This window comes from Sphaerodactylus townsendi, linkage group LG01 (assembly GCF_021028975.2).
Source record: "Sphaerodactylus townsendi isolate TG3544 linkage group LG01, MPM_Stown_v2.3, whole genome shotgun sequence".
Classification (NCBI taxonomy): domain Eukaryota; kingdom Metazoa; phylum Chordata; class Lepidosauria; order Squamata; family Sphaerodactylidae; genus Sphaerodactylus; species Sphaerodactylus townsendi.
Window position 1 is genome coordinate 136,974,524 of NC_059425.1, and position 25,151 is coordinate 136,999,674.

The following is a 25,151-nucleotide window of genomic DNA, read 5'->3' on the forward strand; positions in this document are numbered from 1 at the left end:
TGTTTGAACTCAGCATTTATTGTTTTTGTTGAATAAATTATTTACTGTATGGAACTGATGTAGTAAAATCACCTCATGGCATCTTTATTAGATCAAAAGATAGTACCGGTATGAGAATTTGGCCATGTTTAAGGAGAAAAGTATTGTTAGATTAACAATAATACTTTCACTTTGTGAAAAATTGTTGCCCTCTGAACTGAGCATGTACAAGGGTGTTTATAAAGTTTGCTAGCAGAGCAGCTGCAACATATCACTTTATTATTTCCGCCTTCCAGAACTGGAGATTTTAGTTTGTGATCTAGAATCTGAACTGAGTTATTTGTTATTTTAATCTGTATGTAACTAAGAAAGACATATATCATAAAAGCATGACAAGAACTACATGACACATTTCCTAGTATGTCAAACATCCACAAACTTAATAATTTTATATGTACTTTTGTGGTGCCTAGCATGCTATTAGAAGAGTGGTTTTTAAAATGCAGAATGAAATACTTATTGACAAAGAACTGAATGTCTGGGTAACTTAGAGATTTTCCAGTTGCCATGCAACTCTTTAAATACATTAAGAAAAACTGAAGATAGTATGGAAGTTCAGCTTCTGTGTATTTAAAGAGTTGCATGGCAGAGAAGGTTTTGGCAGAGTCATCTTGCTATGCAAGGGTGAAGGGTCTCAGATTTTTTTGGGGGGGGGACTTGGAGTAGTGGGTAGCATTGCCATATCTCATGGGGGGGGGTAGGGGAGTCAAACCAGATAATGGGCTGGATCTAAAGGTGCTGTTCTGCTGGCCTGACAGTACTTATGCCAAAACATACCTTGTTGCCAGTGGCGTAGCGCCAAGGGGACGGCGGAGGGCGCGACACACTGGGTGCACGCTGGTGTAGGGGTGTGGCTGGTGCATGGAGGGGTGGGGATATGGCAGGGGCATGCGTGCCCCTGGCGCAGTTCCCCCTCGCTCCAGCCCTGCTTGTTACCCAGGCTTTTAGTTAGGGATTTTAAGTTGTAAGCTTTTTCATAGTCTGCTTCTGTTTTATGGATAGAGTTTTTTTCCCGTTTTGTCCAATGACTTATTTGAATAACTTGTTTTTAATATAGTGATGTGAAGAGGTAGCATAGAAATATCTTAAATAAATGTCAGTAGAGCAGCTCTTCTGTTGGTATAGGAAGGGCGAGTTTCACCTTTCACCCTTCCCACTGCAGACCCTCCCTCCATGGATCCCACTCTTCCTGCTGCAGATGCCCCCGCCAATGGCTCCCCGCCCCCTCCAAAGCTAATCCAGAGTTGGTAACCTTGATGTCCTCCCATGCTGTGTGAGAGTCCCTGCTGGAAATAGGGAGTTAGGCTGAACTTTTTGGTCTGTCGTGTGAGATATTAAAATGGTGTTCTACAAACTCCATTTTACTTTCTATACCTTTATTATATCTTGGATCTAATTCATTACTTTTTGCACGTTATAGTATATTTAAATACACAGTAATATAAAATATTAGGTTTATAAATTAGTTTAAAAAATAAGTATTTACCAGGCTGATTTAAATTCGGTCTTATGGCAGTCCTAGCATTATACTGAGATTTGCTTGGCTGAGATTTGCTTGGCTGAGAAGAGACAGTCATTTCTGAAATGCAAAGAGAATTTAATTACTTGACTGACTTATCTTTGGTAGTATTGGCATCAGTAACATTGATGACATTTCTTGGAAAACCACACATCAATCTATGCTTCTGAACTCATAATTGCTGTGATTTATGCAGGACTATAAAGAAAATTAGACCTGAAGTTCTAGAAAACGAATGGTCACGTGTGCTACATTATATTCTGTACTATACTGTACAGAGCTGTTTAACTGATACTTTATCATGCAAAGTTACGGATGCCAGGCCCAACTTGGGGAATTCGTGGACTTTTGTGTGTGTGTGTGGGGGGGGGAGGGACTGGGAAGGCAGGGCTTGAGTAGGGGAGACACCTCAGTTGGATCTAACAACCATTTTCTGCGGGGGAACTACCTTAGTAGTCTGGAGATTGGACTTTGTAGACTGGAGATCGGGTCGCCAATCTGGAGTTTGGCGACCATATGAAGTTAGCTCTAAACCAGGCTAAACCAGTTAGCCCTAAAACAGGCCCCTCCCCCGTGGTGCTCCTCCATGGCGCTCCCCTGTGGCGCCCCACCACCCCCCTTCCCACACTTACCTTAGTTTGTTCCTTTTCCTAGAACTTTTTTACAGTACAGGCTAAAAATGGCCTGAGGAACTACAGTTCCCCGGAGACCTTGGGGCTCACAAGGTCTCCTGGGAAGTATAGTTCCCAGTAGGTCGTTTTTAAGCCTGAACTGTGAATAGGCCTTTTTTTCAGCCTGAAAAAGTTCTAGGAAAAGGAAAGGAACTAAGGTAAGTGGGGGAAGGGGAGGCGCCACGGGGGAGGGAGTGGGGGGGGGAAATATAGACACTGCACCAGGCGCAGTTTGGCCCAGCTATACCTCTGCCCGTGGATGCCCTGGTGCCCACTGACACTTTTTCTGGTTCAAACCAACTGTCTTTAAGGAAGTGGGTTTGGCAAGATAAGGCTGTTGCCCCACAAGGCTTCTGATTTACTGCTGTAGATTTGATTGGCTATGCAGGTTTTTAAAAAGTATTACTTTGGCAGCAGTTGCCATCACATCACAAAGATCTATACCGTATTACTGAAATTAGCTGTAACAATCATTTTGTGGTTGGCCTTGCCTCTTGCAGCAACCATTTTATTGTTGCACCCACCGTGCCATGTCAGAATTGCAAATGTTCCTGCAAGCGCAAAAAGATTGGGTACTCCTGCTCTAAATTCAGTCCGTATTATACCCTCATGCTGGATCTATCTTATATAGTTAATAAATCACGAACAAGCCTTCTAATTCCTTAATAATGAACTAGATTACATTAAAGGATCTAAATTTTTCAATCAAAATCCTCTAAAATGTCTAAATAACATAATTATATGGGCAAAGTACAGATTCTCTCTTGAGTAATCTACAAGAGTTGTGTTTTAACTGGGATTTCAAACCAGGCTTTGAAGCAGGTTTCTGAATCCTAGAGGGAACTTGTCTATCATTAACCACGATGACTTTTAGTACAGTTGAAATGTTGAACCATGGTTAAAGCTGACTAGGGAAGGAAGGATGGAATTCACACCATAAACGAGTGGAGAGCAATTACCTAAGCCTAGGTCAGTGGTGGCAAACCTATGGCACGGGTGCCAGAGGTGGCACTCAGAGCCCTCTCTGTGGGCACACATCTAGGCTGGCCTGGGCTGCTGGGCTCAATTATTAGCATTAAACCTAAGACCAAGTTTTGGGGAAGCAGTGTAGGTAACCCTGTTAAGCACTGTTAAACCCCACTGATTTTCATGCAAAGAACAAAAGCACAATCCTTTACCTGGGAGTAAGCTCGGTTGCTGGCAATGGGGCTTGCTTCTGAGTAAACCCTCCTAAGGTCGTGATTCACCCATTGGAAGAGATGCACGGTTGCTTCAAAGCAAAGCCACCGACTACCACCAAGCTTACTTCTGAGTAACGCACCCATCAGAGCCAACCGTTTTTTCTAAACTAAAACTTCAGTATTCAGGTTAAATTGCCGTGTTGGCACTTTGCAATAAATAAGTGGGTTTTGGGTTGCAATTTGGGCACTCGGTCTCAAAAAGGTTCACCATCACTGGCCTAGGTAGTCCCACTCCCAGCAGGTAAGAAATTGCAGCATGACTTTGGTTTGGGTCATGCGTAAGTATGACATCTTTTAGCATTTTAGCTTAACACAGTTGGAATTACAGTAAGTGAACACGAGAGCTAGAAGACATGGTTGACTTGAGTTCTCATTTCAAAATAATTTTGGTTTGATGATGATGAAGAGACATTTTATATCAATTCCATTTTCATTTGAAATCCAAGATTCCATTTAGCAATTAGGGTAATTTCCACTGCTATCATTTCATTAGCTCAATCAGAGAGAAATTCAATTATAATTCTGTCTCCCGCACAGTATCGTATTTAGTTAAAAATGGCACTTACTTAGACTTTGGTCTTTGGAAATAGTCATAGATGAAATTGCCTGCATTTATTTCATCACCGGTGGATTATAACTTCAAATTTATTCTCACTTTCCTTTGCCAATTTTATCACACTTTTTGTAGCAATTGAAAAGCGAGTGCTACCTAGTTCTTAAAAAAATCATCTAGGCAGTTTTCAGTAAGAAAGCAAGCAATTATGCTGGAGGGCATATGGAAGTACTTGGCAAAGTAAATCAGTCTGGAAAAATGAGTTACATTCCTTTCAAAAAACTGATCAGAGAGACTGGAGAGCCACGGTGGAATAATGATCAGAGTGCTTGCTGGAATAGGACCCAAAACTCCCAGATTCTGATCCCCTCTCTGACACGAAGCTTACTGGGCTGAGAATGCAGAGATTGGCCGGAAGTACCACAACCTAATTCACAGGATGGCTATTAGGATAACATTGATAGGGGATAACTAGGTATGCCGCACAAAACTCCTTGGAGCATTTTTAAAAAAGAAAATTTAAATACTGTATTATTACAGTATATCTTCTGTGCCTGTGATCAAAAAATGGCTTTGTTAAAGTTGAATCATGGCAGCCAATACCACAAAGTTAATGGAAGTGATCCTTTTTAAAAAAAGAAAAACTAATGTGGGTCCTGCTGGTAGACTGTAGCCCTGTGGCGGACCCTGATAGTGGATGTCTGCAGCCTTATTTTGTATACATTGACCAAGTAAGAGATAATCTTAATCAGTTTGGTGTATCATCGACCTTACATTTCACTTCTTGATAAATATGTCTGGTGTAGAAGGTTTGGCCCTGATGAACTCTGCTTACGCTTCCAAAGTTCACATAGGCCCTTTCCGCACAAATCATCTAAAACATATTGTTATTTGTGCATATATTTTTTCGGCCTAACTTAGTACTGGATGCTGGGAAAATTTCTCCCGCTTGTGCCCATCACACCAGGAATAATTGTTTACCTTATACAGGTTCTATCAGGCAAGGTCATCCATGGTAGATTGCAAGACTGTGTGATAGCATTAGGTTTTTAAAAAGCGAGTTAATTGCCGAATGAGCCATTCTTTGAAATATATGAAACGATCCAAGGCTGTTTTCTCACAGCAGTGTTTGGTGCTTCCAAGTCACTTTCCAGAGCAACATTAGAGTTGTCATACTGGCAGAAGTTTAGCATCTTCTGGTCTTCAGCCAAACTGACTACTCAGCATTGAACTTTTTTTTAAGAGCTTGCCAGGAGACCACAGAAGCTGCTGTAAATTATAGATGGAAAATATTTTAAAGGACAGTATTCACAGACTAAATTTGCTAAGTACAGCTGGTTTGCTATATTTTCCAAATCAGATTTTAAAATATGATCCATCTGCTTGCATTTTGCAATTAGCTGACATACTGATGTAATGTCAAAAGTCCTAAACTGACTTCCTAACTTGTTATATGTTGGGGACATTGTGCATTAGTCTGGAGTCAGTGGTAAGTTATACTTTATGTTGTTTTCATAATGGAGCGTAAATAAGTGTTCTGATACAAAAATGATGATACCTTATTGTAAAGGTGCTCCTTTGGGATTACAGGTTACATTGCAATGCCCACTTCCCATTTTCCTAAATGTCTTACCTGATTAGCTATGTCATTCCTCTCAGTAACACGTATGGCTTATAGACTCATTGGCACATTATGCATAAAACACTTACCTTGGGGCTCTTCAGAGTCTCTTCAATGCTCAGTGGGCTTGCAAAGGGGTATCTTCATGCTTTTCTGTTTACACATAAGGAGCCATTCTCTGCCTGTTCCGAAGCTACCTTGCTCGTCTAAATGGGCCCCTGCAGCTTTTGCTGGTTCTCTTAATTCTGCCCATCAACTCCTCTTAAAGGCACAGATCTAATCAGACCTGTAATTGCAAAAATCCCTTTAAATTGTTAAAGTCCTTTGTTAAAACCCTTTAAATTGTATTGATATCTATATACCTGTGATAGCAAGTATACTGATATTGTAGCATCTTTCCCAACATAACCCCCACCCCTCCAAAAAGAAAGAGGCAAAGCCTCTGGACTATACACTGCTGAAGAAGGAGACCATGTGCTAGATCCCCCTCCCTTCCTCTGCGAGCGCGTGTGTGCGCATGCGCAAGTGCGCGCGTGCACACACACACAAACACATTGTTTCTCTCTCTCTCTCTCTCTTCCTGCTGTTGTTGCAGCCAGGAACATTGTTTTAAAATACAGTCTTGTCTGAAAGAAAGTTCTAAAAAAGGCCTCCCAAGCAGAGCAGTTGAGGTGGGGTGAAGCCTCTGCTTGTGTTGTTGCTATTGATGTATCAGTAGAAGTATTTAGAGAGGCAAAGTGGGAAGTGTGCAAAGCAGCACGAGGGAATGGGAACGTGAGACTAGGCAGGCTGGCTGAGGGCAGAGGGAAGAGGTCCAGGGCAAAGATGTGCTCACTGGCAACTCTTGTTTGCTCTGGCTGCGAAGCAAAATTAAATTCACACTAGAAGTGATCTCGCTTGTCGCGGGGAGAATAAAAAGTGAAAGCAGGGCTTGAGGAAATGCATTTATACAAGCAATCTTGCAGCGGTGCATGTTTGCCTCCATTGTACAGCAGATGCCTTGCATGTAATCAGCCATCAATGTACATTGATCACGTCTATTACATGGAGCATAGAATATGGAAGACGGTATTGGTTGACTTAGTAAAGAATCCCAGAACTTCTAAAATGCTGAGGATCATTTAGTCTAGCCTATGACTTTGAGGCAGGATTCTTTGTGCTTTCATGTTCAAAGAAGAATAATGTATGTAATGCAAGAATACAGACAGAATCGAGCCTTCTTTTAAGTAAACAAAAAACAGAATTCAGGAAGGACCAAGGAGTGACCCATACACTTAAGGAGTGACTTGTGAAAAATCAAGTAGTTCAGCCTTATGTTCAATTGGTGCTTCCCACCTAAGATCTGTAGTATTTTGCAGACTGATCTTTAGAGCTTTTCAGAATTATTCCTGTGGAAAGTGTGGTAGGCTTCTTAAACACTAGAGAGCTTGTAATCAAATAACCCAACGGCCAGCAATAATATATGTTAGTAATATTCTAATATTTACCTTATTCGGTTAAAGTGATAAAGTGCAAAAACAGCACATGAATATTTATCTTCAATGTTATATATTCCTTTTGTTTGCCTCCAATATTATAATAAACCAAGATTATTTGAAAACCAATTCAAGATTAAAGCTTTATTCTGAGCTGAATGCTGTTCATTTCTTTTCTGATAATGGGATTAGATTTTATTTTCTCCTTATGCAGCACAGAACAGCAAACTATGTAATGTATATAAAGAGTACTTGTAACATGCCTCAGGGGCAAGAAAGTTCTTGCCCCAGACCTGTGTGGGGATTTCCATGGGGTGAACTTCATTTTGGCTTTAAATTATTATTTTCCCGTCAACATTCATCTTTAGTCTAATGTACAAGAGAAACATATAAATCAGCCAGTGTATGCCCTACATCAACTTTACTTTCAACCTTAGTTCTGTAACAGTGGCTTTATACATAACCTATAACTTGCTCTTTCATTTGCAAGGCAATATCTGGAAAGGACAAATGTTGGCTTTCACTTAAATAAGAAGAAAATAAGCCAATCAAGTTTGAAACATGATTGCTGTTTACATTCCAGGCTCAGGAAGTAACTGGTGAAGGAAACAGCTTTCTTTTAATTTGTTTAATTCCCTGTCAAGTATTTGTTACAAATTCAATTTAGTTAATGATCTCACCATCAGATTAATATAGCTAAACACTGTATCTTTCAACTGGAAGAATTTGGAACAAAAAAAGCTCCATGCCTTGTTTTTTTCTCCCAAAGGCCTTTATTTTTCCATTTTTTCCCATCGAAAAATTGTAAATTTGGGGGAGTACTGAAAAAACTCTTATAACATATTTTCTCTTTATGAATGAATAATGTGCTTTTGAAGACAAGGTGGGCTTGCTGTGGACATATACAGCTCTTAAATGCAAGATGCGTTTCTGCACTAAGAAGGATACTTGATCTTCCTGAGGGAGCCATGCAGGGCTTTCATTGCTTCTCAGTAGTCGTCTGCCTTCTGTCTTCGTGCACGTTGCAGAATTACTTATAGTTTAGTATTATATTAGTATTCCTTCCCTTGTTCTGTACTCCAAGGGAGGTTTCTTAAAATTGACTCGCAAGAGCGGAAATGCCCCCACTGTTCTATAGTGGTGCAATCTATGGAACATATAATGCTTAATTGCCCCAAATACGAAGAAGCTGGGACCAGGCTTTTCACTCTTCTTCCTGCTAACTTTAACGAATACTTTGTTCCTGGGAAGGTTGCATTCCTACTAAACAACTCTTCTTCTGTGATTTTAAATTCTGTAGCTAGGTTCCTTTTAGGAACTTTGGAATAATACCTGTGATGGTTATATGTATGGAACATTTGCCTGGATAATGCTGGTTGTTATATTGGTATTATGCCTAATAAATGTTTTATGTATGTATTATATTAGTACTGATATTGGTTGCAGTGGTGTTGTGACTGGGAGCCCTGAAACCTTGGAAACTATTCATTTCCACAAGAGAGGAGAGTCGTGTCCTTTCTGCTGAACCAGGGACACCTTTAACAAACCTGTCACCTCATTTTTTGTCCACACAGCATGGACAAAAATAAAGCATTTGAGAAGACAGCTGACTCCCCCCCCCCCCCACCAGTGTGTTATTTTTCCTGCCCAACTAAAATCTTTTACCTTTCATTTTCCCTGGCCATCAATTTGCTGCTTGCCTGCTTCATTGCATCTCCCATTTTGTAAAGATCTCCTGGGACGTTTGCTCTGAAGGCATCATGGCTGCCTGGATTTTTATTGAATAAAATACATGATTGAAGTCTTCTTGCCATTTAGGAAATATATAGTTTTGCTGGTTTTTTAATTATTTGAGAGTGTGAGGACTTTTTTAATTTTAGAGGATGAGAAAACTTGCCGAAATTGGCAAGAAGAGCTGTTGGGCGAGAAAAATAAACTGGGCTGCTCTCCACACAGCTGTTGAAAAAAAATTTCTTCAACTCGTCTAGGGAAAACAGATCACTAGTTTGGCGATTTTTGAAAAAACTTGGTTGGGAGAAATAACCTGACCTGAAGACGTCTTGAAGAAGAAACCTGTATGGAGTTTCTCCTCCAAATGCTTTTTATAACTTTCTCAAGACATTATATTTGTGCTGTGCAAAAAGGACCTCAGAAAAAATAGAAACTTGGGTTGATTCCACACAGGCAAATATAACAGGCACAGGATGCTATATAACCCTGGGGGGGGGGGGGGGCTTCTCATAGGTTCTGCCCCCAAAACGAGCCTTCCCTGTTTTATTTCCCCCAACCTGGGTTTTTTGAAAATCACTAATTAGCAGTCCTTTTGAAAAATCTTGGGTTGGAGTGTTGGGTATTAGCAGAGTAGAACAGAAGAGACAGATTCTCAGTTGCTTTTTATATATGAGTTTACTAGCTATAAAAGGAGGGTTACATGGAGATAAAATAAATCCTTTCTTTCCTGTTACACAGCTACATTACTGTACATTTTATTACATCTTGATACCTATCTACTGTCTCGAGCTCATGATCGTGGTGATGTTGATGTTGTGTCTGCTCAAACAAAGAAACAAGAGTTAACTTTATAACTTCAGATGTACATGCTCACTAACATGTAAGCAATGGCTATCTGACTGACCAATTGCTAATCAATAGATCAGGTCATAAACAGTGACTTCAGCAACTTGTTTACATCTAAACAGTTAACCCTTTTATAAATGAGTTGTGACAGTCACTTGCACAATCCCAACATGGAACCACTGCTATGCGGACAGCCAAGCAGGAGGGGCTTCATTTCCCTCCATTCTACCTGACCATCTACAGTCAGGGAGAATCTGCTTGCCATTGCCTGGCCATTGCAGGGAGGCCTCTTTTTCTTTTTTAAAATTGCAGGCTACATCTGCATAGTTACGCAGGTGCAGCCAGTTGTGTCATGGTATGATCAGCATGGCTGTGGGGGTACATTTCTGCATGCCTGCGTAGCTATGCACATATTGCTGGAAATTTTTTAAAAAGAGAGGTGTCTTTGTGCAAAAGCGTGAAAGCAACCCAGATTGTTTCCATGGTCTCCAATTGTTGGCATGTGAACGGCAAAACAGGGTTCCTTTATCACGACTGCAACCTGTCATACATGTGCTGAGCAGAATCTACCTCGGTTTCAGAGGGAAAAACCAGCACACTTGCCCTTCCTTTCAAACTAGCTAATACTGTAGAAGGTAAGCCAGTATGTTGTAGTCGGTCCTGGAAACTGACTTGGTATTGTACCCTGTGTTCCAATATTTTAAAATGAAGATTGTACAAAGCAGACATGTCAGAGCAAAGCTAACTCCTTTCAGAACATTTGCACTTAATTGAAACCTTTGTTTTTAGAGCTCAGTTGAACTGACCCCAGAATTATGCAGAAATGAAAAGCATAATGAGCAGAATATGAAGGTCTCAGCAAGATGCTATCTTTTTTAGTTTATTTTAGGGTATAGTAATTAATAAATCACATGTAAGAGAGAAACCAGACTTCTTTCCACTGACATCTGCTAATAATTTAAATACTGCAGAGTAGCTCACAAAAATGTATGATGGTTCTGACTCAGATCTGTAGCCACATATCCTGGTGTCCCAAAGACTGCTCCTGAGCTATTATTAATTCTGCTGATGTCATTCCAATCAATGTCTCATGTTCAATTGGTAAGTTATTGTATTCATAAAAGCTACCAACAGAAAGCATTCAATTAAAAATTGCAGAGAGTTTCTACAGTTTGGATTATATTGCTATGCTACCCTGTTTCCCCGAATATAAGACATCCCCTGAAAATAAGACATAGTAGAGGTTTTGCTGAAGTGCGAAATATAAGGCATCCCCCGAAAGTAAGACGTAGCAAAGTTTTTGTTTGGAAGCATACCCGACAAACAGAACACAGAAAAATAAGACATCCCTTGAAAATAAGACATAGCGTATCTTTGGGAGCAAAAATTAATATAAGACACTGTCTTATTTTCGGGGAAACACGGTAACATTGCTATGCTAGATCTCTTAAAAGTTCAGATAACTTTATATGTATGAGTGGCAGAGATGTCTTGCAGTATTCCACGTGTGTGTTTCCCCCCTCCCCGATCAATTAACCTATCTACTTATCTTCCTTCTAGTGTCAGGTCTCCTCATCTTTATGTAGCTACTATTTGTTCTTTCTACTGTTGCTGCTACTGGACACCGGTCAGGCATGTTTGCCTGCATGGTTCAAAATGTTGAATTTGAACTTATATGGCTTAGTTTTCTTTCAATCAGGTGAGCAATTAAAAGTGAGCAATTAAAAGGTGCTTTACTGGTATAGGTAAATGTCATTACTGACCCATCGTGACATTTTCTAGGCAGACTGTGCCATTGTCTTCCCCGGTGGTCTACACTTTACCCACAGCAAGCTGGGTACTTGTTTTACTGACCTTGGAAGGATGGAAGGCTGAATTAACCTTGAGCTGGCTATGTGAAACTGATTTCCATTGGGATCAAAGTCAGGTCATGAACAGAGCTTTTATTGCAGTACTGCAGCTTACCACTCTGCCACAAGGCTCAGTTCGAGTTACTAACAACAAGCAAATTAACTAAGCCACAGTAATATTAAGGTAGATTTCTAATGAAAAGGGGAGACGGTAGTACTTGCCAAGTGTAAGTGATGATTTTGGATGTCCCCAAAGCACTGTCCTTTGACAAGTATTGCCTTTCTTGTCACACAGCAATTAAATATCAGACAAATGTATATTTTAAACAGGTCTGGACAAAGTTATGCAGCCACAAAGAGAGGCAAGATGGCAATGTTCTTAAAAATGGCACTGCCAGATCAAAATGTTAATAACATGAAATTTACAAGCTTGCTTTTATTTCTTTTTTCATAGCACAAAGAGAAAATAGGTATAATTGCTGTAGGCTTGCCAGGTCTCCCGTGTGTGGGAAGCCTCCCAGCAAATCCTAATATTGCCTGTCAGCACTTCAAGAAAAATTTTTTTTGGGGGGGGGGAATTGGCAGAAGATTGGAGGAGGGTCACTTCCATGTTTTGCCATGATATCCATGTTTTCCCCTGGCTTTTATCATGACCGGGGGGGGGGGGGTGTAGGATTTTCCATAATCTATGGTTTGCTTATCTTAGAATACTCTCCTGAACATCATGATACCCCGGAGTGACATTGTGTGCCAGCATTATATCAGTGCTGCTTCCCTATGTACTCCTGGGGATTTTAGGCTGAGGTCTGGCAACCATAAATTACTGAGGTGGCTAGATCTATATTGGTATGCAAGTCCCAAAATTACATGCACATTATTAGGCACATTATAAAATATTACTGTCTCCGTTATGTCTTGTTACAGAACAATATGCCATAAAGTACAAGTGCCTGCAGCTTTTGGAGCATTCATGGAGCATGTTTCCTTGTGCAAGAGTAGTGGTGTGTGTGTGTGTGTGTGTGTGTGATTTCCCCCTTCTTGCTGCAGCCTCCTTACTGTGTAGAATGTTAATTTGAAGAGTCTTCTGATCTTCAACAGCAGAGGGTTTTTTTATGGTTGTACAAGTGGTTGCTGGGGGAAAGACCCTAAACATCAGTCCCTTGATGGAATTACCTTCAGAGAGTGTATTGACCTGAAATGTATTATGAGTTAGTGTATGCTGTGAGCAGAGATACACAGACAATAGAACTGGAAGTTTATTTTGATCAAGGTTGAGGTGTAATAGTAGAGAGAGATTTTCTACAGTGACCATAAATAAAGAATGAGGGGAATATATCTTATGGTAGATAGAAGAATAATTCCTAAGCCATTTAGAAAGCAATTTATATTCAAAGAGGATTCTCTATCTGATGTATTAGTGTTCTGCTTATCTCTTGAGGGAAAATTCTGTAACGTGGATATCTAACAGTGAAGAGACTGTGTGCATTGAGTGAAAGGGTCCAAGCCTGCAAGAACCCAAAAACTTTGCGAAACATCTTAGTAACTGAAGACATATTCGTAGCATCATTGGAAAAGAACCTCTCTTATAACATCTAAGAAACTGAGATCAAAAAAGTTTTCACAATCTCTAAGCCTATAACAGAAACTAAAGATCTGTATGTGGTTTACTCCTGCCTGATTTCCATACATTGAAATATCTTCTATTTATATCTTTTATATATACCGTATGTTAAACCTGCCTCAGTTCACTAGTGCCTTAAAAGGGTTTTTTTTAAATAAAAAAGGCTCTCTTCACCTTTCAGGAATTCCTTGGGTTGAGCAGATCAGCCACTGAAATATCTGCTAGTGTGGGGGAAATATTAGAACTTAAACTAAAAATCCTCACATGCTGCCTGAAAGACTGCTCAGTCTCAATAATGGCAAAAAAACCTTCATACCCAGTGGGCGGAGTTGGAACACCACAACAACCAAAGGTTGTGTCAAGTGCTGCCCTAGTGTTTTCGGAATGGTGTCCAGCGTGCTGATATGATGATGATGATGATGATGATGATGATGATGATGATGATGATTTTATTGATACAAAAACAGTAATACACAGAAAACAAGATCACTATGCTGGATTTTGTATTAAATCATATGTCGGACACTTTCCAAGGTTCTAAGACTGTGTGATGTATCAACAAATAATGCATGCAGAGCCGAGTAGGGTGGCCTTTTGCAGATGACATATGGTGATTTTGTCAGGGCCTATTGTTTTTAAGTGCCGTCCAATTATTGTTGTTGTTGTTGTTGTTATACATAACAACACAGCATAAGTGTCTGGAATTCATATCTGAATATCAAGTCCTTCCCAAGGACCTAAGATATTAGCGGTATTTGCGTAGAATGTGTGCAGTTCTAGAAGTGCTGCTTTCTGCAGCATGTGGACTGATGTCCTGTCCAGGTTTAGGCTTTTCAGATGCTTTTCAAGGTTTCTTGGGATTCCTCCTAGAGCATCGAGCATCGAGCATCGAGCATCGACTATTATTGTAGATTTCACAGCTGCCATATCTTTAGCTGGTTGTTGGCCAGAGGCCTAGGAAGTTGTAATGAACCCAGAGGCATAGGAAGTTGTAATGTATTGGCGTAGTAGTTGTGTGGATCCCAGCAGGGATGCCTTCTGAATTTGACGGATGTTAATTTTGTCCATTTGAAGATGTTTCAAGTGCTGTCCCAGTGTTTTTGGAATGGCACCCAGTGTGCCAATTACCACCGGGACGACCTCAGCTGGTTTGTGCCATAGACGCTGAAGCTCGATTTTCAAATCATGGTATTTAGTGATCTCCTCATGTTCTTTTTCAATGACCCTGCTGTCACCAGGGACTGCTATGTCAATGATGGTCACTTTCTTGTCCTAGATCACAGTGATGTCTGGTGTATTATGTTTTAATACTTTGTTTGGATTCGAAAGTCCCACAGGATCTTGACCTTCTCATTTCCTTTACTTTCTCTGGACAATGTTCCCACCAGTTTTTAGCTGATCTGATGTTGTAATTCTTGCATAAATTCCAGTGGATCATCTTGGCCACTGGGTTGTGCTTCTGTTTTGTGCTGGGTAAGCTTCCGAGTTTTTCTATCCAATGCATCCAGCCCAGTCTGTGTAGCCCTGCTGGACCAGATCAGTATCATGTAGTGGCCAACCAGTTGCACTAAAGAGCCAGCTAACAAGTCATAGATGACAAAGTCTGCCCCCTGACCTTGTTTCCTGGTGGTGGTATTGAAGTTCAGTCATTATCATATATGGCACAGTGAAATAATATATTACCTCAAACTACCTCAGGAAAAGCTGAGTACCAGAAGACACTCCATGTTACATGTACATGGGTAGAGCAGAATCTAGGGGATCCAAATTTGATTTCCGCATTCTGCAGTGGAAGCTTGCTGGGTGGTCTTGGTCCAATCAAACACTCTTCTGACCTAGCCCATCTCTCAGGGTTATTGTGAAGATAAAATGGAGTATAGGAGCACAGTATAATTCGCTTTGAGTCTCTATTGTGGAGAATGGGGGGATATAATAAATGTAGTAAATAAAATAACTACTCTCGTTAATCTAGGGTCGTAGTATATGACAAAGCAGAAACCAAGTGTATGTGAAAAAATACAAATATTTATGCCTTTAATCCTTTTCATGCTACCTTGTTTTTTTTTACTACAAAAAATTAACAATTCATAGTTATGTAAATTGTAAAATAACAATTCATTGTTATTTAATTTTCTAGGTGTTTTGACAGTGTACTTCACTAACTACTAAAACACCATTGAAGATAGCATTTAGAAAATAATTCAATATTTTTCCTCCCAACATCCTGAAATAATAGTCCATTTTAAAGAGTACATTTGTGAGCGTTGAATACCTTTTGGTTTGACCATTTCAAAAGCCATTCCTGTGAAATTGCAACAGTCAAGGTGAAAGTGGTCACTGAAATATATCCATCCCTCAATTATAGTGGGAGTATGTACTGGAAAATGCAGATGTACTGCTCCAGGCTTCATGTTAACATCATTATCTGATGGCAACATATTATTTAATGGAAAACTAAGTGAGAATATTCTGCATGGTTGAAATAACCAAATAATTAAAAAACAAGGTGAGCGCAAACTCACAAAAATATTAACTTAAAGCCCTAGAAGACATGCTGAAATATTGCTAAAGATTAAATAATTTTTTAAAGTTAACTGTACTGAAGTTAGACTGTACTTCTAGTTCCCACATTTAGCTACAGGGGAGAGGTACCACTTGTACTGTTAGTGGACAAAAGAGAACTTGCTCTGATGAACACTGGCAAATCCCCATTCAAGTTTGGGGAAATAACATTGCTACTGCTGGGCAACCAATCAGCATGGGGTTGATAGCACAGCTGTGCCTGGCACTCTTTCCAGAGCAGCCTAGTACAGTGATGGTGAACCTTTTCGAGACTGAGTGCCCACATTGCAACCCAAAACCCACTTATTTATCACCAAGTGCCAACACAGCAATTTAACCTGAATACTTAGGTTTTAGTTTAGAAAAAACAGTTGACTCCGAGGCGCATGTTACTTGGGAGTAAGCTTGGTGAAGCAATCGTGCAACGCTTTGAATGGGTGAATCATGACCCTAGGAGGGTTTACTCAGAAGCAAGCCCCATTGCCAGCAACAGAGCTTACTCCCAGGTAAATGATCATGCCCGGGCCAGGTTAGGTGTGTGTGTGTGGGGGGGTGATATTCCCACCCCCCACATGATCAACTCTGTGCACGTGTGCCCACAGAAAGGGCTCTGAGTTCCACCTCTGGCACCCATGCCATAGGTTCCCCACCTCTGGCTTAGTAGCTAGTTCCTGCACACCAAGCCTATGCTGTTCCACAGTCCTGTACCTTTCTCTGCTTTCTTTCCTGGCATGACGCTGTGTTGTGCTGAACCAGATCATTGATCTATCAAGGTCAGGCTTGCCTATTTTGATGGGTCGTGGCTTTATCTTATTTCTGGCTTCTTTTGGGTTAGGATTTGGACCCAGGAGGGATTAGATCAGTGGTTCTCAACCTGGGGGTCAAATGACCCTTTCACAGGGGTCGCCAAAGACTCTCTGCATCAGTGTTCTCCATCTGTAAAATGGATGAATGTTAGGGTTGGGGGTCACCACAACATGAGGAACTGTATTAAAGGGTTGCGGCATTAGGAAGGTTGAGAACCACTGGATTAGATGAATGGTCATTCTCCTGGAGGCGATTTCGGGCATCTTGGATGTGGGTGATTTCCAACCTATACTCAGGGAGGCAGGGCTAAACGATGTCACTTCCTGTGGATTGGTTGGACTCCATCTTAGATCCCCAGTATTGTTCCTGCCTAGCAGGGAGTGCAGGCTTGTATCTAGGGCTCCAAGCTATTTCTGTGAATTTCGACTAAATTGGTACTATTTTTCCATACTTCTTATCTTTCTCACAGCTCCACCACACAGTATATCACAGGCATAGGTGGAATGTGCAAATGTTTGTGCTCCTCCACCAACCTCTGCAGAGGTCACTTTAGGTATGACCTCAGCCCCAGTCTAAGTAATTTCTCCATAGGGGAAAATACACAATGTAGTTGATTAACAATTAATAATTCTTTTAGACCTGTCAGTGTCAATAGCGGTAGGTAGGATTTGTCCAGTGATTTTCAAGTAGACCTATCAGACCTATCAGGGATCCATTATTCCAAAAATAAGACCTACCCCCAAAATAAGCCCCATCATGATTTTTCAGGATTTTTGGAGGAGGCTTAAAATATAAGGCCTACTCCAAAAATAAGCCCTACCGGAAGTTACAGATTAGGATGGTGTGATCCAGCAGGGTGCTCCCTGCCAATGAGGATGCAGCATGCTTGCATTACATGTGACAGGGAAGCAACGGGGCTGCTGAGAGCCCACCTTAATTAATTGTGAAGGTATCGTATTTCCCCTAAAATAAACCCTACCTTGAAAATAAGCCCTAATGCATCTTTTGGTGCAAAAATTAATATAAGACCCTGTCTTATTTTCAGGGAGACATGGTATATCATTATTTTTCCTTTTTTGCAGGAGCAGATAGGTGTGAGAAGAAAGTATTAGAGCCTTTTAAGTAGCAGCATTAGAAATATATTTCATACAGGAAAGTTATTATTAAATTCTTTTAGATGCATAATTTCATGACAGGGTTACACTATCTGATGACTATTTTCTTTAGCCAATTGAGCATAAAAACACTCTTGATCTTAATTCATCCTTGTAGCAAGGAGTTTTTCAATCTTTTATATAAATAAATTTTCAGCTTCCTTGTGTTCTTCTATGAAATCTTGTATGCCCACCTGTCTTAATCTATAGTTCCTCCTCTTTCTGGCACTTTCCCACCTCCCCACCCACACTTTAACTGGAGAGATGGCACACCACAGTGCTTCGTAAATGCTGTCTGCGCAAGAAAGAGGCTCTTCCATTCACTTTGCTCTGCTATTGACATGGTTTGCCCTCTCTAGCTGCCTTCCTCTTTGCTGCATCCCATGCTATTCCCAAAGGTCCATAATCTAAGGTGACCAGATGGTCACCTTTGTGATCCAGGATGGGGGAAGCGGCCGCACGCACGCACACGCGCAGCCGCATGAACGCATGGGCTTCTGGGGCTTGCCGTTTGCCGCCCTGTCACAGGGTGGCAAACGGCAAGCCCCAGAAGGCCGTGCGCTCCTGCGGCCGGGCGCACGGGAGGCTGCTGCATTGCCTTGCGCCCCAGAAGGCAGTGCATCAGCCTCCCAAAAGATCGGGACAATTTGCAGAACCCGCGGGACACCGGACAAATTGTTTAAAGGTGTGACGGTCCCGCCAAAAGCGAGACGGCTGTTCAGCCTACCGTAATCTGGAGAACAGCTTGTGGGAGGTGCTGTGTTCTACCACAGGTGGATGTTCACCCTTCATTCTGCCAAAGTCTTGCTGTGTGTGTGTGGAGTTACAGATTGGGAATATTTCTTGAATGCCTGATGGATGCAGAGGATTTCAGATCCCCCAAACTGTTATGGATGTGGTATGAGGGAGATATATTCTCAAAAACTGTTTCAATGTGAAAATTTGTTGTTGGCTGAGAGGCAGTTGATTTGTCTTCTATGTTATCGTATGTTAATCTGCTTAGGCCTACTGTCTCTTTCCTGCTTATTTTAAAGTTTATGCTTCTAGACTTGATCCCAATTGTTTCCAGAGACATTAATGTTAGGAAGACTACAGTAACTGGTTTTAAATTTTAACTGTTTCTAATATGCTTTTTATCATATGGAAGTTTAAATACACTGGGATGAAAATTTTTGCCAAATTACAGTAAAAATCAAGAGCAACCAGCATTTCAGTTGAAAGTATATCTGATGTCTGAAGATGTCTTTGTTCAGTTTCTTTGGGAACTAGTGCTAATTTTTGCCAGTGGAAGGGCTTTCCCATTAGTGGGGAATCGATAGTTACCACTTCGTTTTGCCACTGCAGATCCCCACATCATACCCCCCCCCCAGTGCTCTTTAAGGTTTCCTGATTCCTAGGGGCAGAATTTTTAGGGGCTTAGTGCAGTGCAGTTGGGTGAAATTCATATTCCACAGAGGTCTGTTTATGGTACTTTGCATGCCACTCTTTGTATCATCTTTTTCTTAACTAATTAGTCCAGATCTACTTGCTTCTGTATCATGTAATTCAGTGGAGAATGTTGTGGTACTTCAAACAAGAGCTTTTCCATGTGTGAATGGAAAAATACACAGCCTATAACACAGAAGACTAGTGTCATATATAATGTACCCAACATTGTTTCTTTACATGTACATATTCTTTTGTACCCTTAGATATGGCAGAAACTGCCTCATTCAGTTTGAGGATTTTGCTAATACAAATGCATTCCGCCTCCTGGAGAAATATCGCAACAAATACTGCACTTTCAATGATGACATTCAAGGTAAGGAAATATACCTGTGGGACTCCTTAGAGAGAATAAACGGCCACTTCAAATATGTTGTACATAAAGACAAAAATTATATTTCCCCTTAGGCTAGCCAACAATATTTCAGGAACTATGTGGAAGATACCATATAATATCGGGAGTTCTGAGAATCCAATGTTTGGTTTTATGCTAGTGGCATTTTGTAGGCTTAATACTATGGTAATGTCAATATAAAACATTTTCTGTTGCATTTCATTCTAAGAAGGTATGTGTTGGTGCAGCAAATGTCGGAGTTGTCTTGTTAATGATACATTTTATTACTGAAAGCCATGCTTACGTGAAACCTTTGGCTGCAATTTGGTTTGGCTTCTTTAAAATGCGTTCATTTATTTTAATTTAAAGACTTCCTCAGTTAGACTCAAGACTAATAAAAAGTAAGACAGAACTATTTAGTCAACCAGCAAGCGGTGGTCCTGAACTTACTCATGGCCTCCTTTGTGGCTATGGTGCTGAGGAGCAAGATGAGGGAAGGAATGTCCCCTCCAAGTTGCTGGGGGCAGGGCCGGGGTGTTGGCGTCATCACAGCCCTGGTAGCCAATCTGGTGTCTCATGTGAAGGATGGGTGGGGACTGCAGGATGGCCTGGAAGCCAGAATGGTATATACCAGGGGTAGGGAACCTGCGGCTCTCCAGATGTTCAGGAACTACAATTCCCATCAGCCCCTACCAGCATGGCCAATTGGCCATGCTGACAGAGGCTGATGGGAATTGTAGTTCCTGAACATCTGGAGAGCCGCAGGTTCCCTACCCCTGGTATATACTGTCCCTCCTCAACTTTGTTTGGTGGGACACAGCAGGAGTGATTTGCTGTATGCTTTCCCTACCCACTGTCCCTCGTTTTAGTAGTTTGCAGGTGCTTGGTGTATGGGTGATGTTTCATGCCTTGTTGCAGCCTTGGGGGTGGTTTAAGGTATCAGGCCAGATCTGAATTGGGGAGACTGAGCTAGTAGATCTGTCTGGCTTGGTCTAGGGACCCCCTGAGGCAGGGGTCTTCAAACTATGGCCCTCCAGATGTTCATGGACTACAATTCCCATCAGCCCCAGCCAGCATGGCCAAAGTGGTAGGACTCATGGGATTTGTAGTCTATGAACATCTGGAGGGCCATAGTTTGAAGACCCCTGCCCTAAGGGGTCTGGTGGGTGGAGCTGTCTTTGTTATGCCCAACTCAGGAGGTGGCATGTAAGCTTCATCCTTCAGATGGTGAGAGAACAGCACAATGGAACAAAATTAAGTAATGAAAGTGTAAGAAATGAAATCCTGAGATGTATTTGAATTTATGTGAAATGTTTGGGAATTTTATGGGAATTTTATTTATAAGTATGTTTATGGTATGTCCCTTATTTTGTATTAGGTAAAAAGCTATATCTATATAGTGGTATTATATTTAGATTGAACTTTTAGCAAAAATTAAAAAGTGGGCAAATTAAAACTAAACTTCAACAAGACAGTAATAGTGCTAGTTGGGAAGGCAGAGATCTTGAAGAACTGCTCCCACCCTCAAGCCCAGGGGTGGTATAGAAATCTAATAAGTAATAATGATAATAGTGGTAATTGGCACCGTGTTTACACTGTGCCACGATTTTCCGCCCCCCCCATGTGACTCAACGGGGGATCGCCTGGGTCATTTGTCTTTGGATGTTCCCATTGTAGCTATACCACTGGGTTGCCAGATACAGGTTAAGAAACACGTGGAGATTTGGGGATGGAGCCTGGGAAGGACAGGAACCTCATTGGGGTATGATGCCATGGAGTCCACCCTCCAAACATTCATGTTCTCCATGGAAACTAATGCCTATGAGCTGTAATTATGGGGGATTCCTAGGTCCCATGTGGAGGCTGGCATCCCTAGCTTGGTTTAGCTATGTTTTCAAATTTTTGCAACTCAAGTCCTTTGCATTCATTTTTGGATGCCCCATCTCTGTTGATGTAATAGTGCCATGGTGTGTAATTTGCCTTGAGTTCCAGTGAGAAAGGCAGACTATAAATGACATAAATAAATGAGATGAAATGAGAGTTCAGCAATTCTGAAAAGTGCCATGGAAAAGAGAAATAAAGAATGTCTACCTATTAAATACGTAGGTTCAGGATGATATGAATATCATTAATAGAAGAAACATTGGTAGTGGCAGCTTTCTCCAATTTGCTTGCATTTTGAGGGGTTGCAGAGCTGTCCCAATTTTCCTGTAACGTAAATGTGACAGCCTGTTGATCTCTCAACAATAGTTAAGATGGCTGTTTTCCTCCTTCTGTTATTCATTATGTGTTGAATGAGAATGTCTGATTGTTTCTGGCAACAAAGATACAATTACACTTTAAAGGCATGAGTAATTTTAAGTGTATGTGCTATTATTAGTCTGTTTTGTAAATGATTTCTAGAATTACTGGCTATAATTTCATTTCGTCTAAAGAGACCAACAGTCAGCTGGATAGAGAGACAAGCAGTAATGATTGTTCCTATTTTTACTGACTCCTATAATGCTTGTTGACAGATTTTTTTCTTGCATGTGATCTATGAGATTTGACTTTCAGAAATGAACTTGAAAACAGAGCCGACAGTTTTATGTGTGTATTAATGAAAATTACTATGAATAGATAGCACAATTAAGTCATCTGGATTCTGTATACCCCAGCAGAAGTTTTACTGTGCTTAATACATTTTTGGCTTGTTTGCTGAACTGGTTTTCTGTTTCCCAGATTCTTGTCTCATAACTCATTTTAGAATTTCTTGCATCTGTCTTTCAAAATCTGAAAATTGTTTGCCTACAGCATTGACAATAATAGTTACTTGCAGTAATGATTTCTATAAAAATTGGCTGAATGCATTGTAAGGTATTAACAGTGATATAGTAAAAGCTAGTAGGGTGTAGTGATTAAGGTACTTATTTCTAGAGCATGTCCAATTATTTTTAGCTGCTTTCAAATGAGCAGTCAGAGAATTCCAGCTTTGTGAACTCAAGTCATAAAAAGCTGCTCTTTCACCAACAAATACGAAGATAGCTCTCTAATGTTGTCAAATGGACCTTCCCTTGCGGTTGATCCGGAAACTGAAGCTGGTCCAAAATGCAGCGGCTCGTCTTCTCACGGGGGCCTCAGTCAGAGATCACATCACCCCCGTGTTGTGCCGCCTGCATTGGCTCCCAGTGGAATTCCGGATCGTCTTCAAGGTGTTGGTTCTGACCTTTAAGGCCCTTTACGGCCTAGGGCCCTCATACCTACGGGACCGTCTCACCCCTTACGTCCCAAGTCGTGCCCTCCACTCTGCGTAGGCGAATTTACTGGTGGTTCCCGGCCCCTCCATGATGCGGCTGGCCTCCACACGGGCCAGGGCGTTTACTGCCCTGGCCCCTGCCTGGTGGAATGCCCTTCCTCCAGCAGTTAGGGCCCTGCGGGACCTTGGAGAGTTCCGCAGGGCCTGCAAAACGGTGCTGTTCCACCGGGCTTTTGAGGGAGCCGGCTGCTGAGCCCGCCCCTCGTGTTGTCCTGCACACTGGCTATCTATTGGACCATCTGCTAATCCCCTCCCTTCCCAGGGTTCGATCACTGGGGTTGGGTGCCAGACGTCTTCTATTATTAATCAAATTATTTATTGAAGGCTACTACTGCTGCCGTAGTTTTATAGTTTTAAGGCTTTGTATTTTAACTGGGGTTATTGGATTTGTTTTATTGTATTGTTGTTTGTTGTGCACCGCCCTGAGCCCTTTGGGGGTAGGGCGGTTTACCAAATTGAATAAATAATAATAATAATAAGACCTTTATCTCCTTCTTTCTGTTTCCCCTGTGCAGAAGACGGAAGGGGATGATTTAATGTGTAGAAGCTGTGTGGGGGTATTGAATGACAGGTTTTTTTTAGAGTGCTTATTGTAAGGTCATTTGTATTGAATTACAAATTATTTCATCCTTTAATTGTTCTCATAACAGTGTGTTCCCCGTTGTTTTAATAATAATATATTGTTTTACAGTGGAACTGAAGTTATTTTATGGGTCTGGTCATATTGAAACTATTTCTTCAGTAGTTTCCAAGTATATTTCCATTATACTTACCCCCTACATTCCTTATATTCCAGTATGTTCTCAAAAGTAATATTTTCCCACACAGTAGGCACTGAATCAACATTTTAATGCCAATACAGTAATTCCATAGCCTTTGTATGACTTCTGCATGTACCATAACCAATGGAAACCTCTTCTGATTTCAACAGATGTGCTATTTAAATCGATAGAGCAGGTCTTTTCAAAAGAGAATAATACAGAACATAGGATTTCAGATTGTTATTATACTGAAGGAATACTAATGCTCTTAAGCAAACTTCAAAGCAGAATAAGAGTTTGGCAGCCCAGTTCAGAGGGGACAGGAACTCTGTGGCAGCTGGGGAAAGCACAGCGAAAGCACCTTTGGGCCACCTCCAAGGGACTTCAGGTGGCGCAGAAAGGAAAAAAAATTGAAAAACCCTCCTGCCACCCAAATAGCGCCATAGGCTAAACAGATTTACCTATGCTTTCCAGTGGTTTAAGTCTGCTGTTGCAGAGGGAGTGTTCCTGAACTGGAAGACAGCTAAACTTGGTCCCACCCCTAGGAACGCACCCAGCCCTCCCCCTGCTGTACTGGGATCTGCTTAGATGCTAGTGTATCTCCCAGGTGGCAGGCACTTCCAGGTTTGGGTGATGCGGAACTGTTCGGTGGCCACACACTGGTTTCTTTACTCTCTCTGCCGAAGTAGGTGCCCCTTATGCCAGCAGCGTGAGCAAACACACCAGCGTAAGCTTCCACCACTCCTAGAAGCCATTTCCCCCCTCCATCTGGATTGAGCTCTTGAGAATTTTTAGGGTTAAAGTGAGCTGTAACCAAAAATGTTGTATGTTCTCAAGTTTCGTTTTAATGAAGTTTAGAAAATGTCCTTCTCTTTTTGCTGTTTTTATTCTTTTAAAACTCATAAAACGGGGAAAGCCTATTTTGCCACAGAGCATCAGAATATTCTGTATATTTCTTAAAATGATGGGGAGTATTTGTGGTGTAGGTGAATATGTGTGTTTCTTTTGAATGTATTTTTAACTAGTGGAGTGTGAGCTGTTAGGCATTGCAGTTCAAAAGCTGAGAAAATGAATGTGCAAAGGAATAGAATGGGATCAGGGTTCTGGTTCATCTTTTCTGACATTACAGCAGTATTTCAGCATTAGGTGGTGTGGCTGTGTTCCAGCAGTATTTTCTCCTGACGGTTCACCTGCATCTGTGATTGGCATCTTCAGATCACCTGTGAAAGCCTTCGACAGTATTTCAGCATTCATCAGATTTCTTTTTCTATTTCAGGAACAGCTTCAGTGGCTCTTGCAGGTCTGCTTGCAGCTCTTCGCATCACTGGCAACAAGCTGTCAGATCACAAAATACTGTTCCAGGGGGCAGGAGAGGTAAAGCATTGATAACATCTGTTACACAATTGCTTTCCTTCCTCTTATTTTATTTTTGAATGAAGATATATATTTGGCCAGTATGTGGAGCCTGTTTACACTGTCTGTAAATTTCCTTATGCATTCAACTACTGATAAACTGTTCATTTGCTAATTATATCCCCACCTTTATTCCAAGGAGCTCTAGTGATGTTTTCAATTTTTTCATCACA

General features: G+C 41.1%; 1 protein-coding gene across 2 annotated transcripts in view; it reads left to right on the forward strand.

The window, feature by feature from the left end:
• ME1 (malic enzyme 1) overlaps positions 1-25,151 on the forward strand; it is a 140,700-nt gene that overhangs the window by 75,222 nt on the left and 40,327 nt on the right. For both annotated transcript variants that reach the window (XM_048495245.1, XM_048495255.1), the window contains 2 exons: positions 19,382-19,491; positions 24,842-24,939. In XM_048495245.1, the coding sequence (XP_048351202.1) occupies positions 19,382-19,491; positions 24,842-24,939 (208 nt within the window). The remainder of the gene's footprint in view (positions 1-19,381; positions 19,492-24,841; positions 24,940-25,151) is intronic.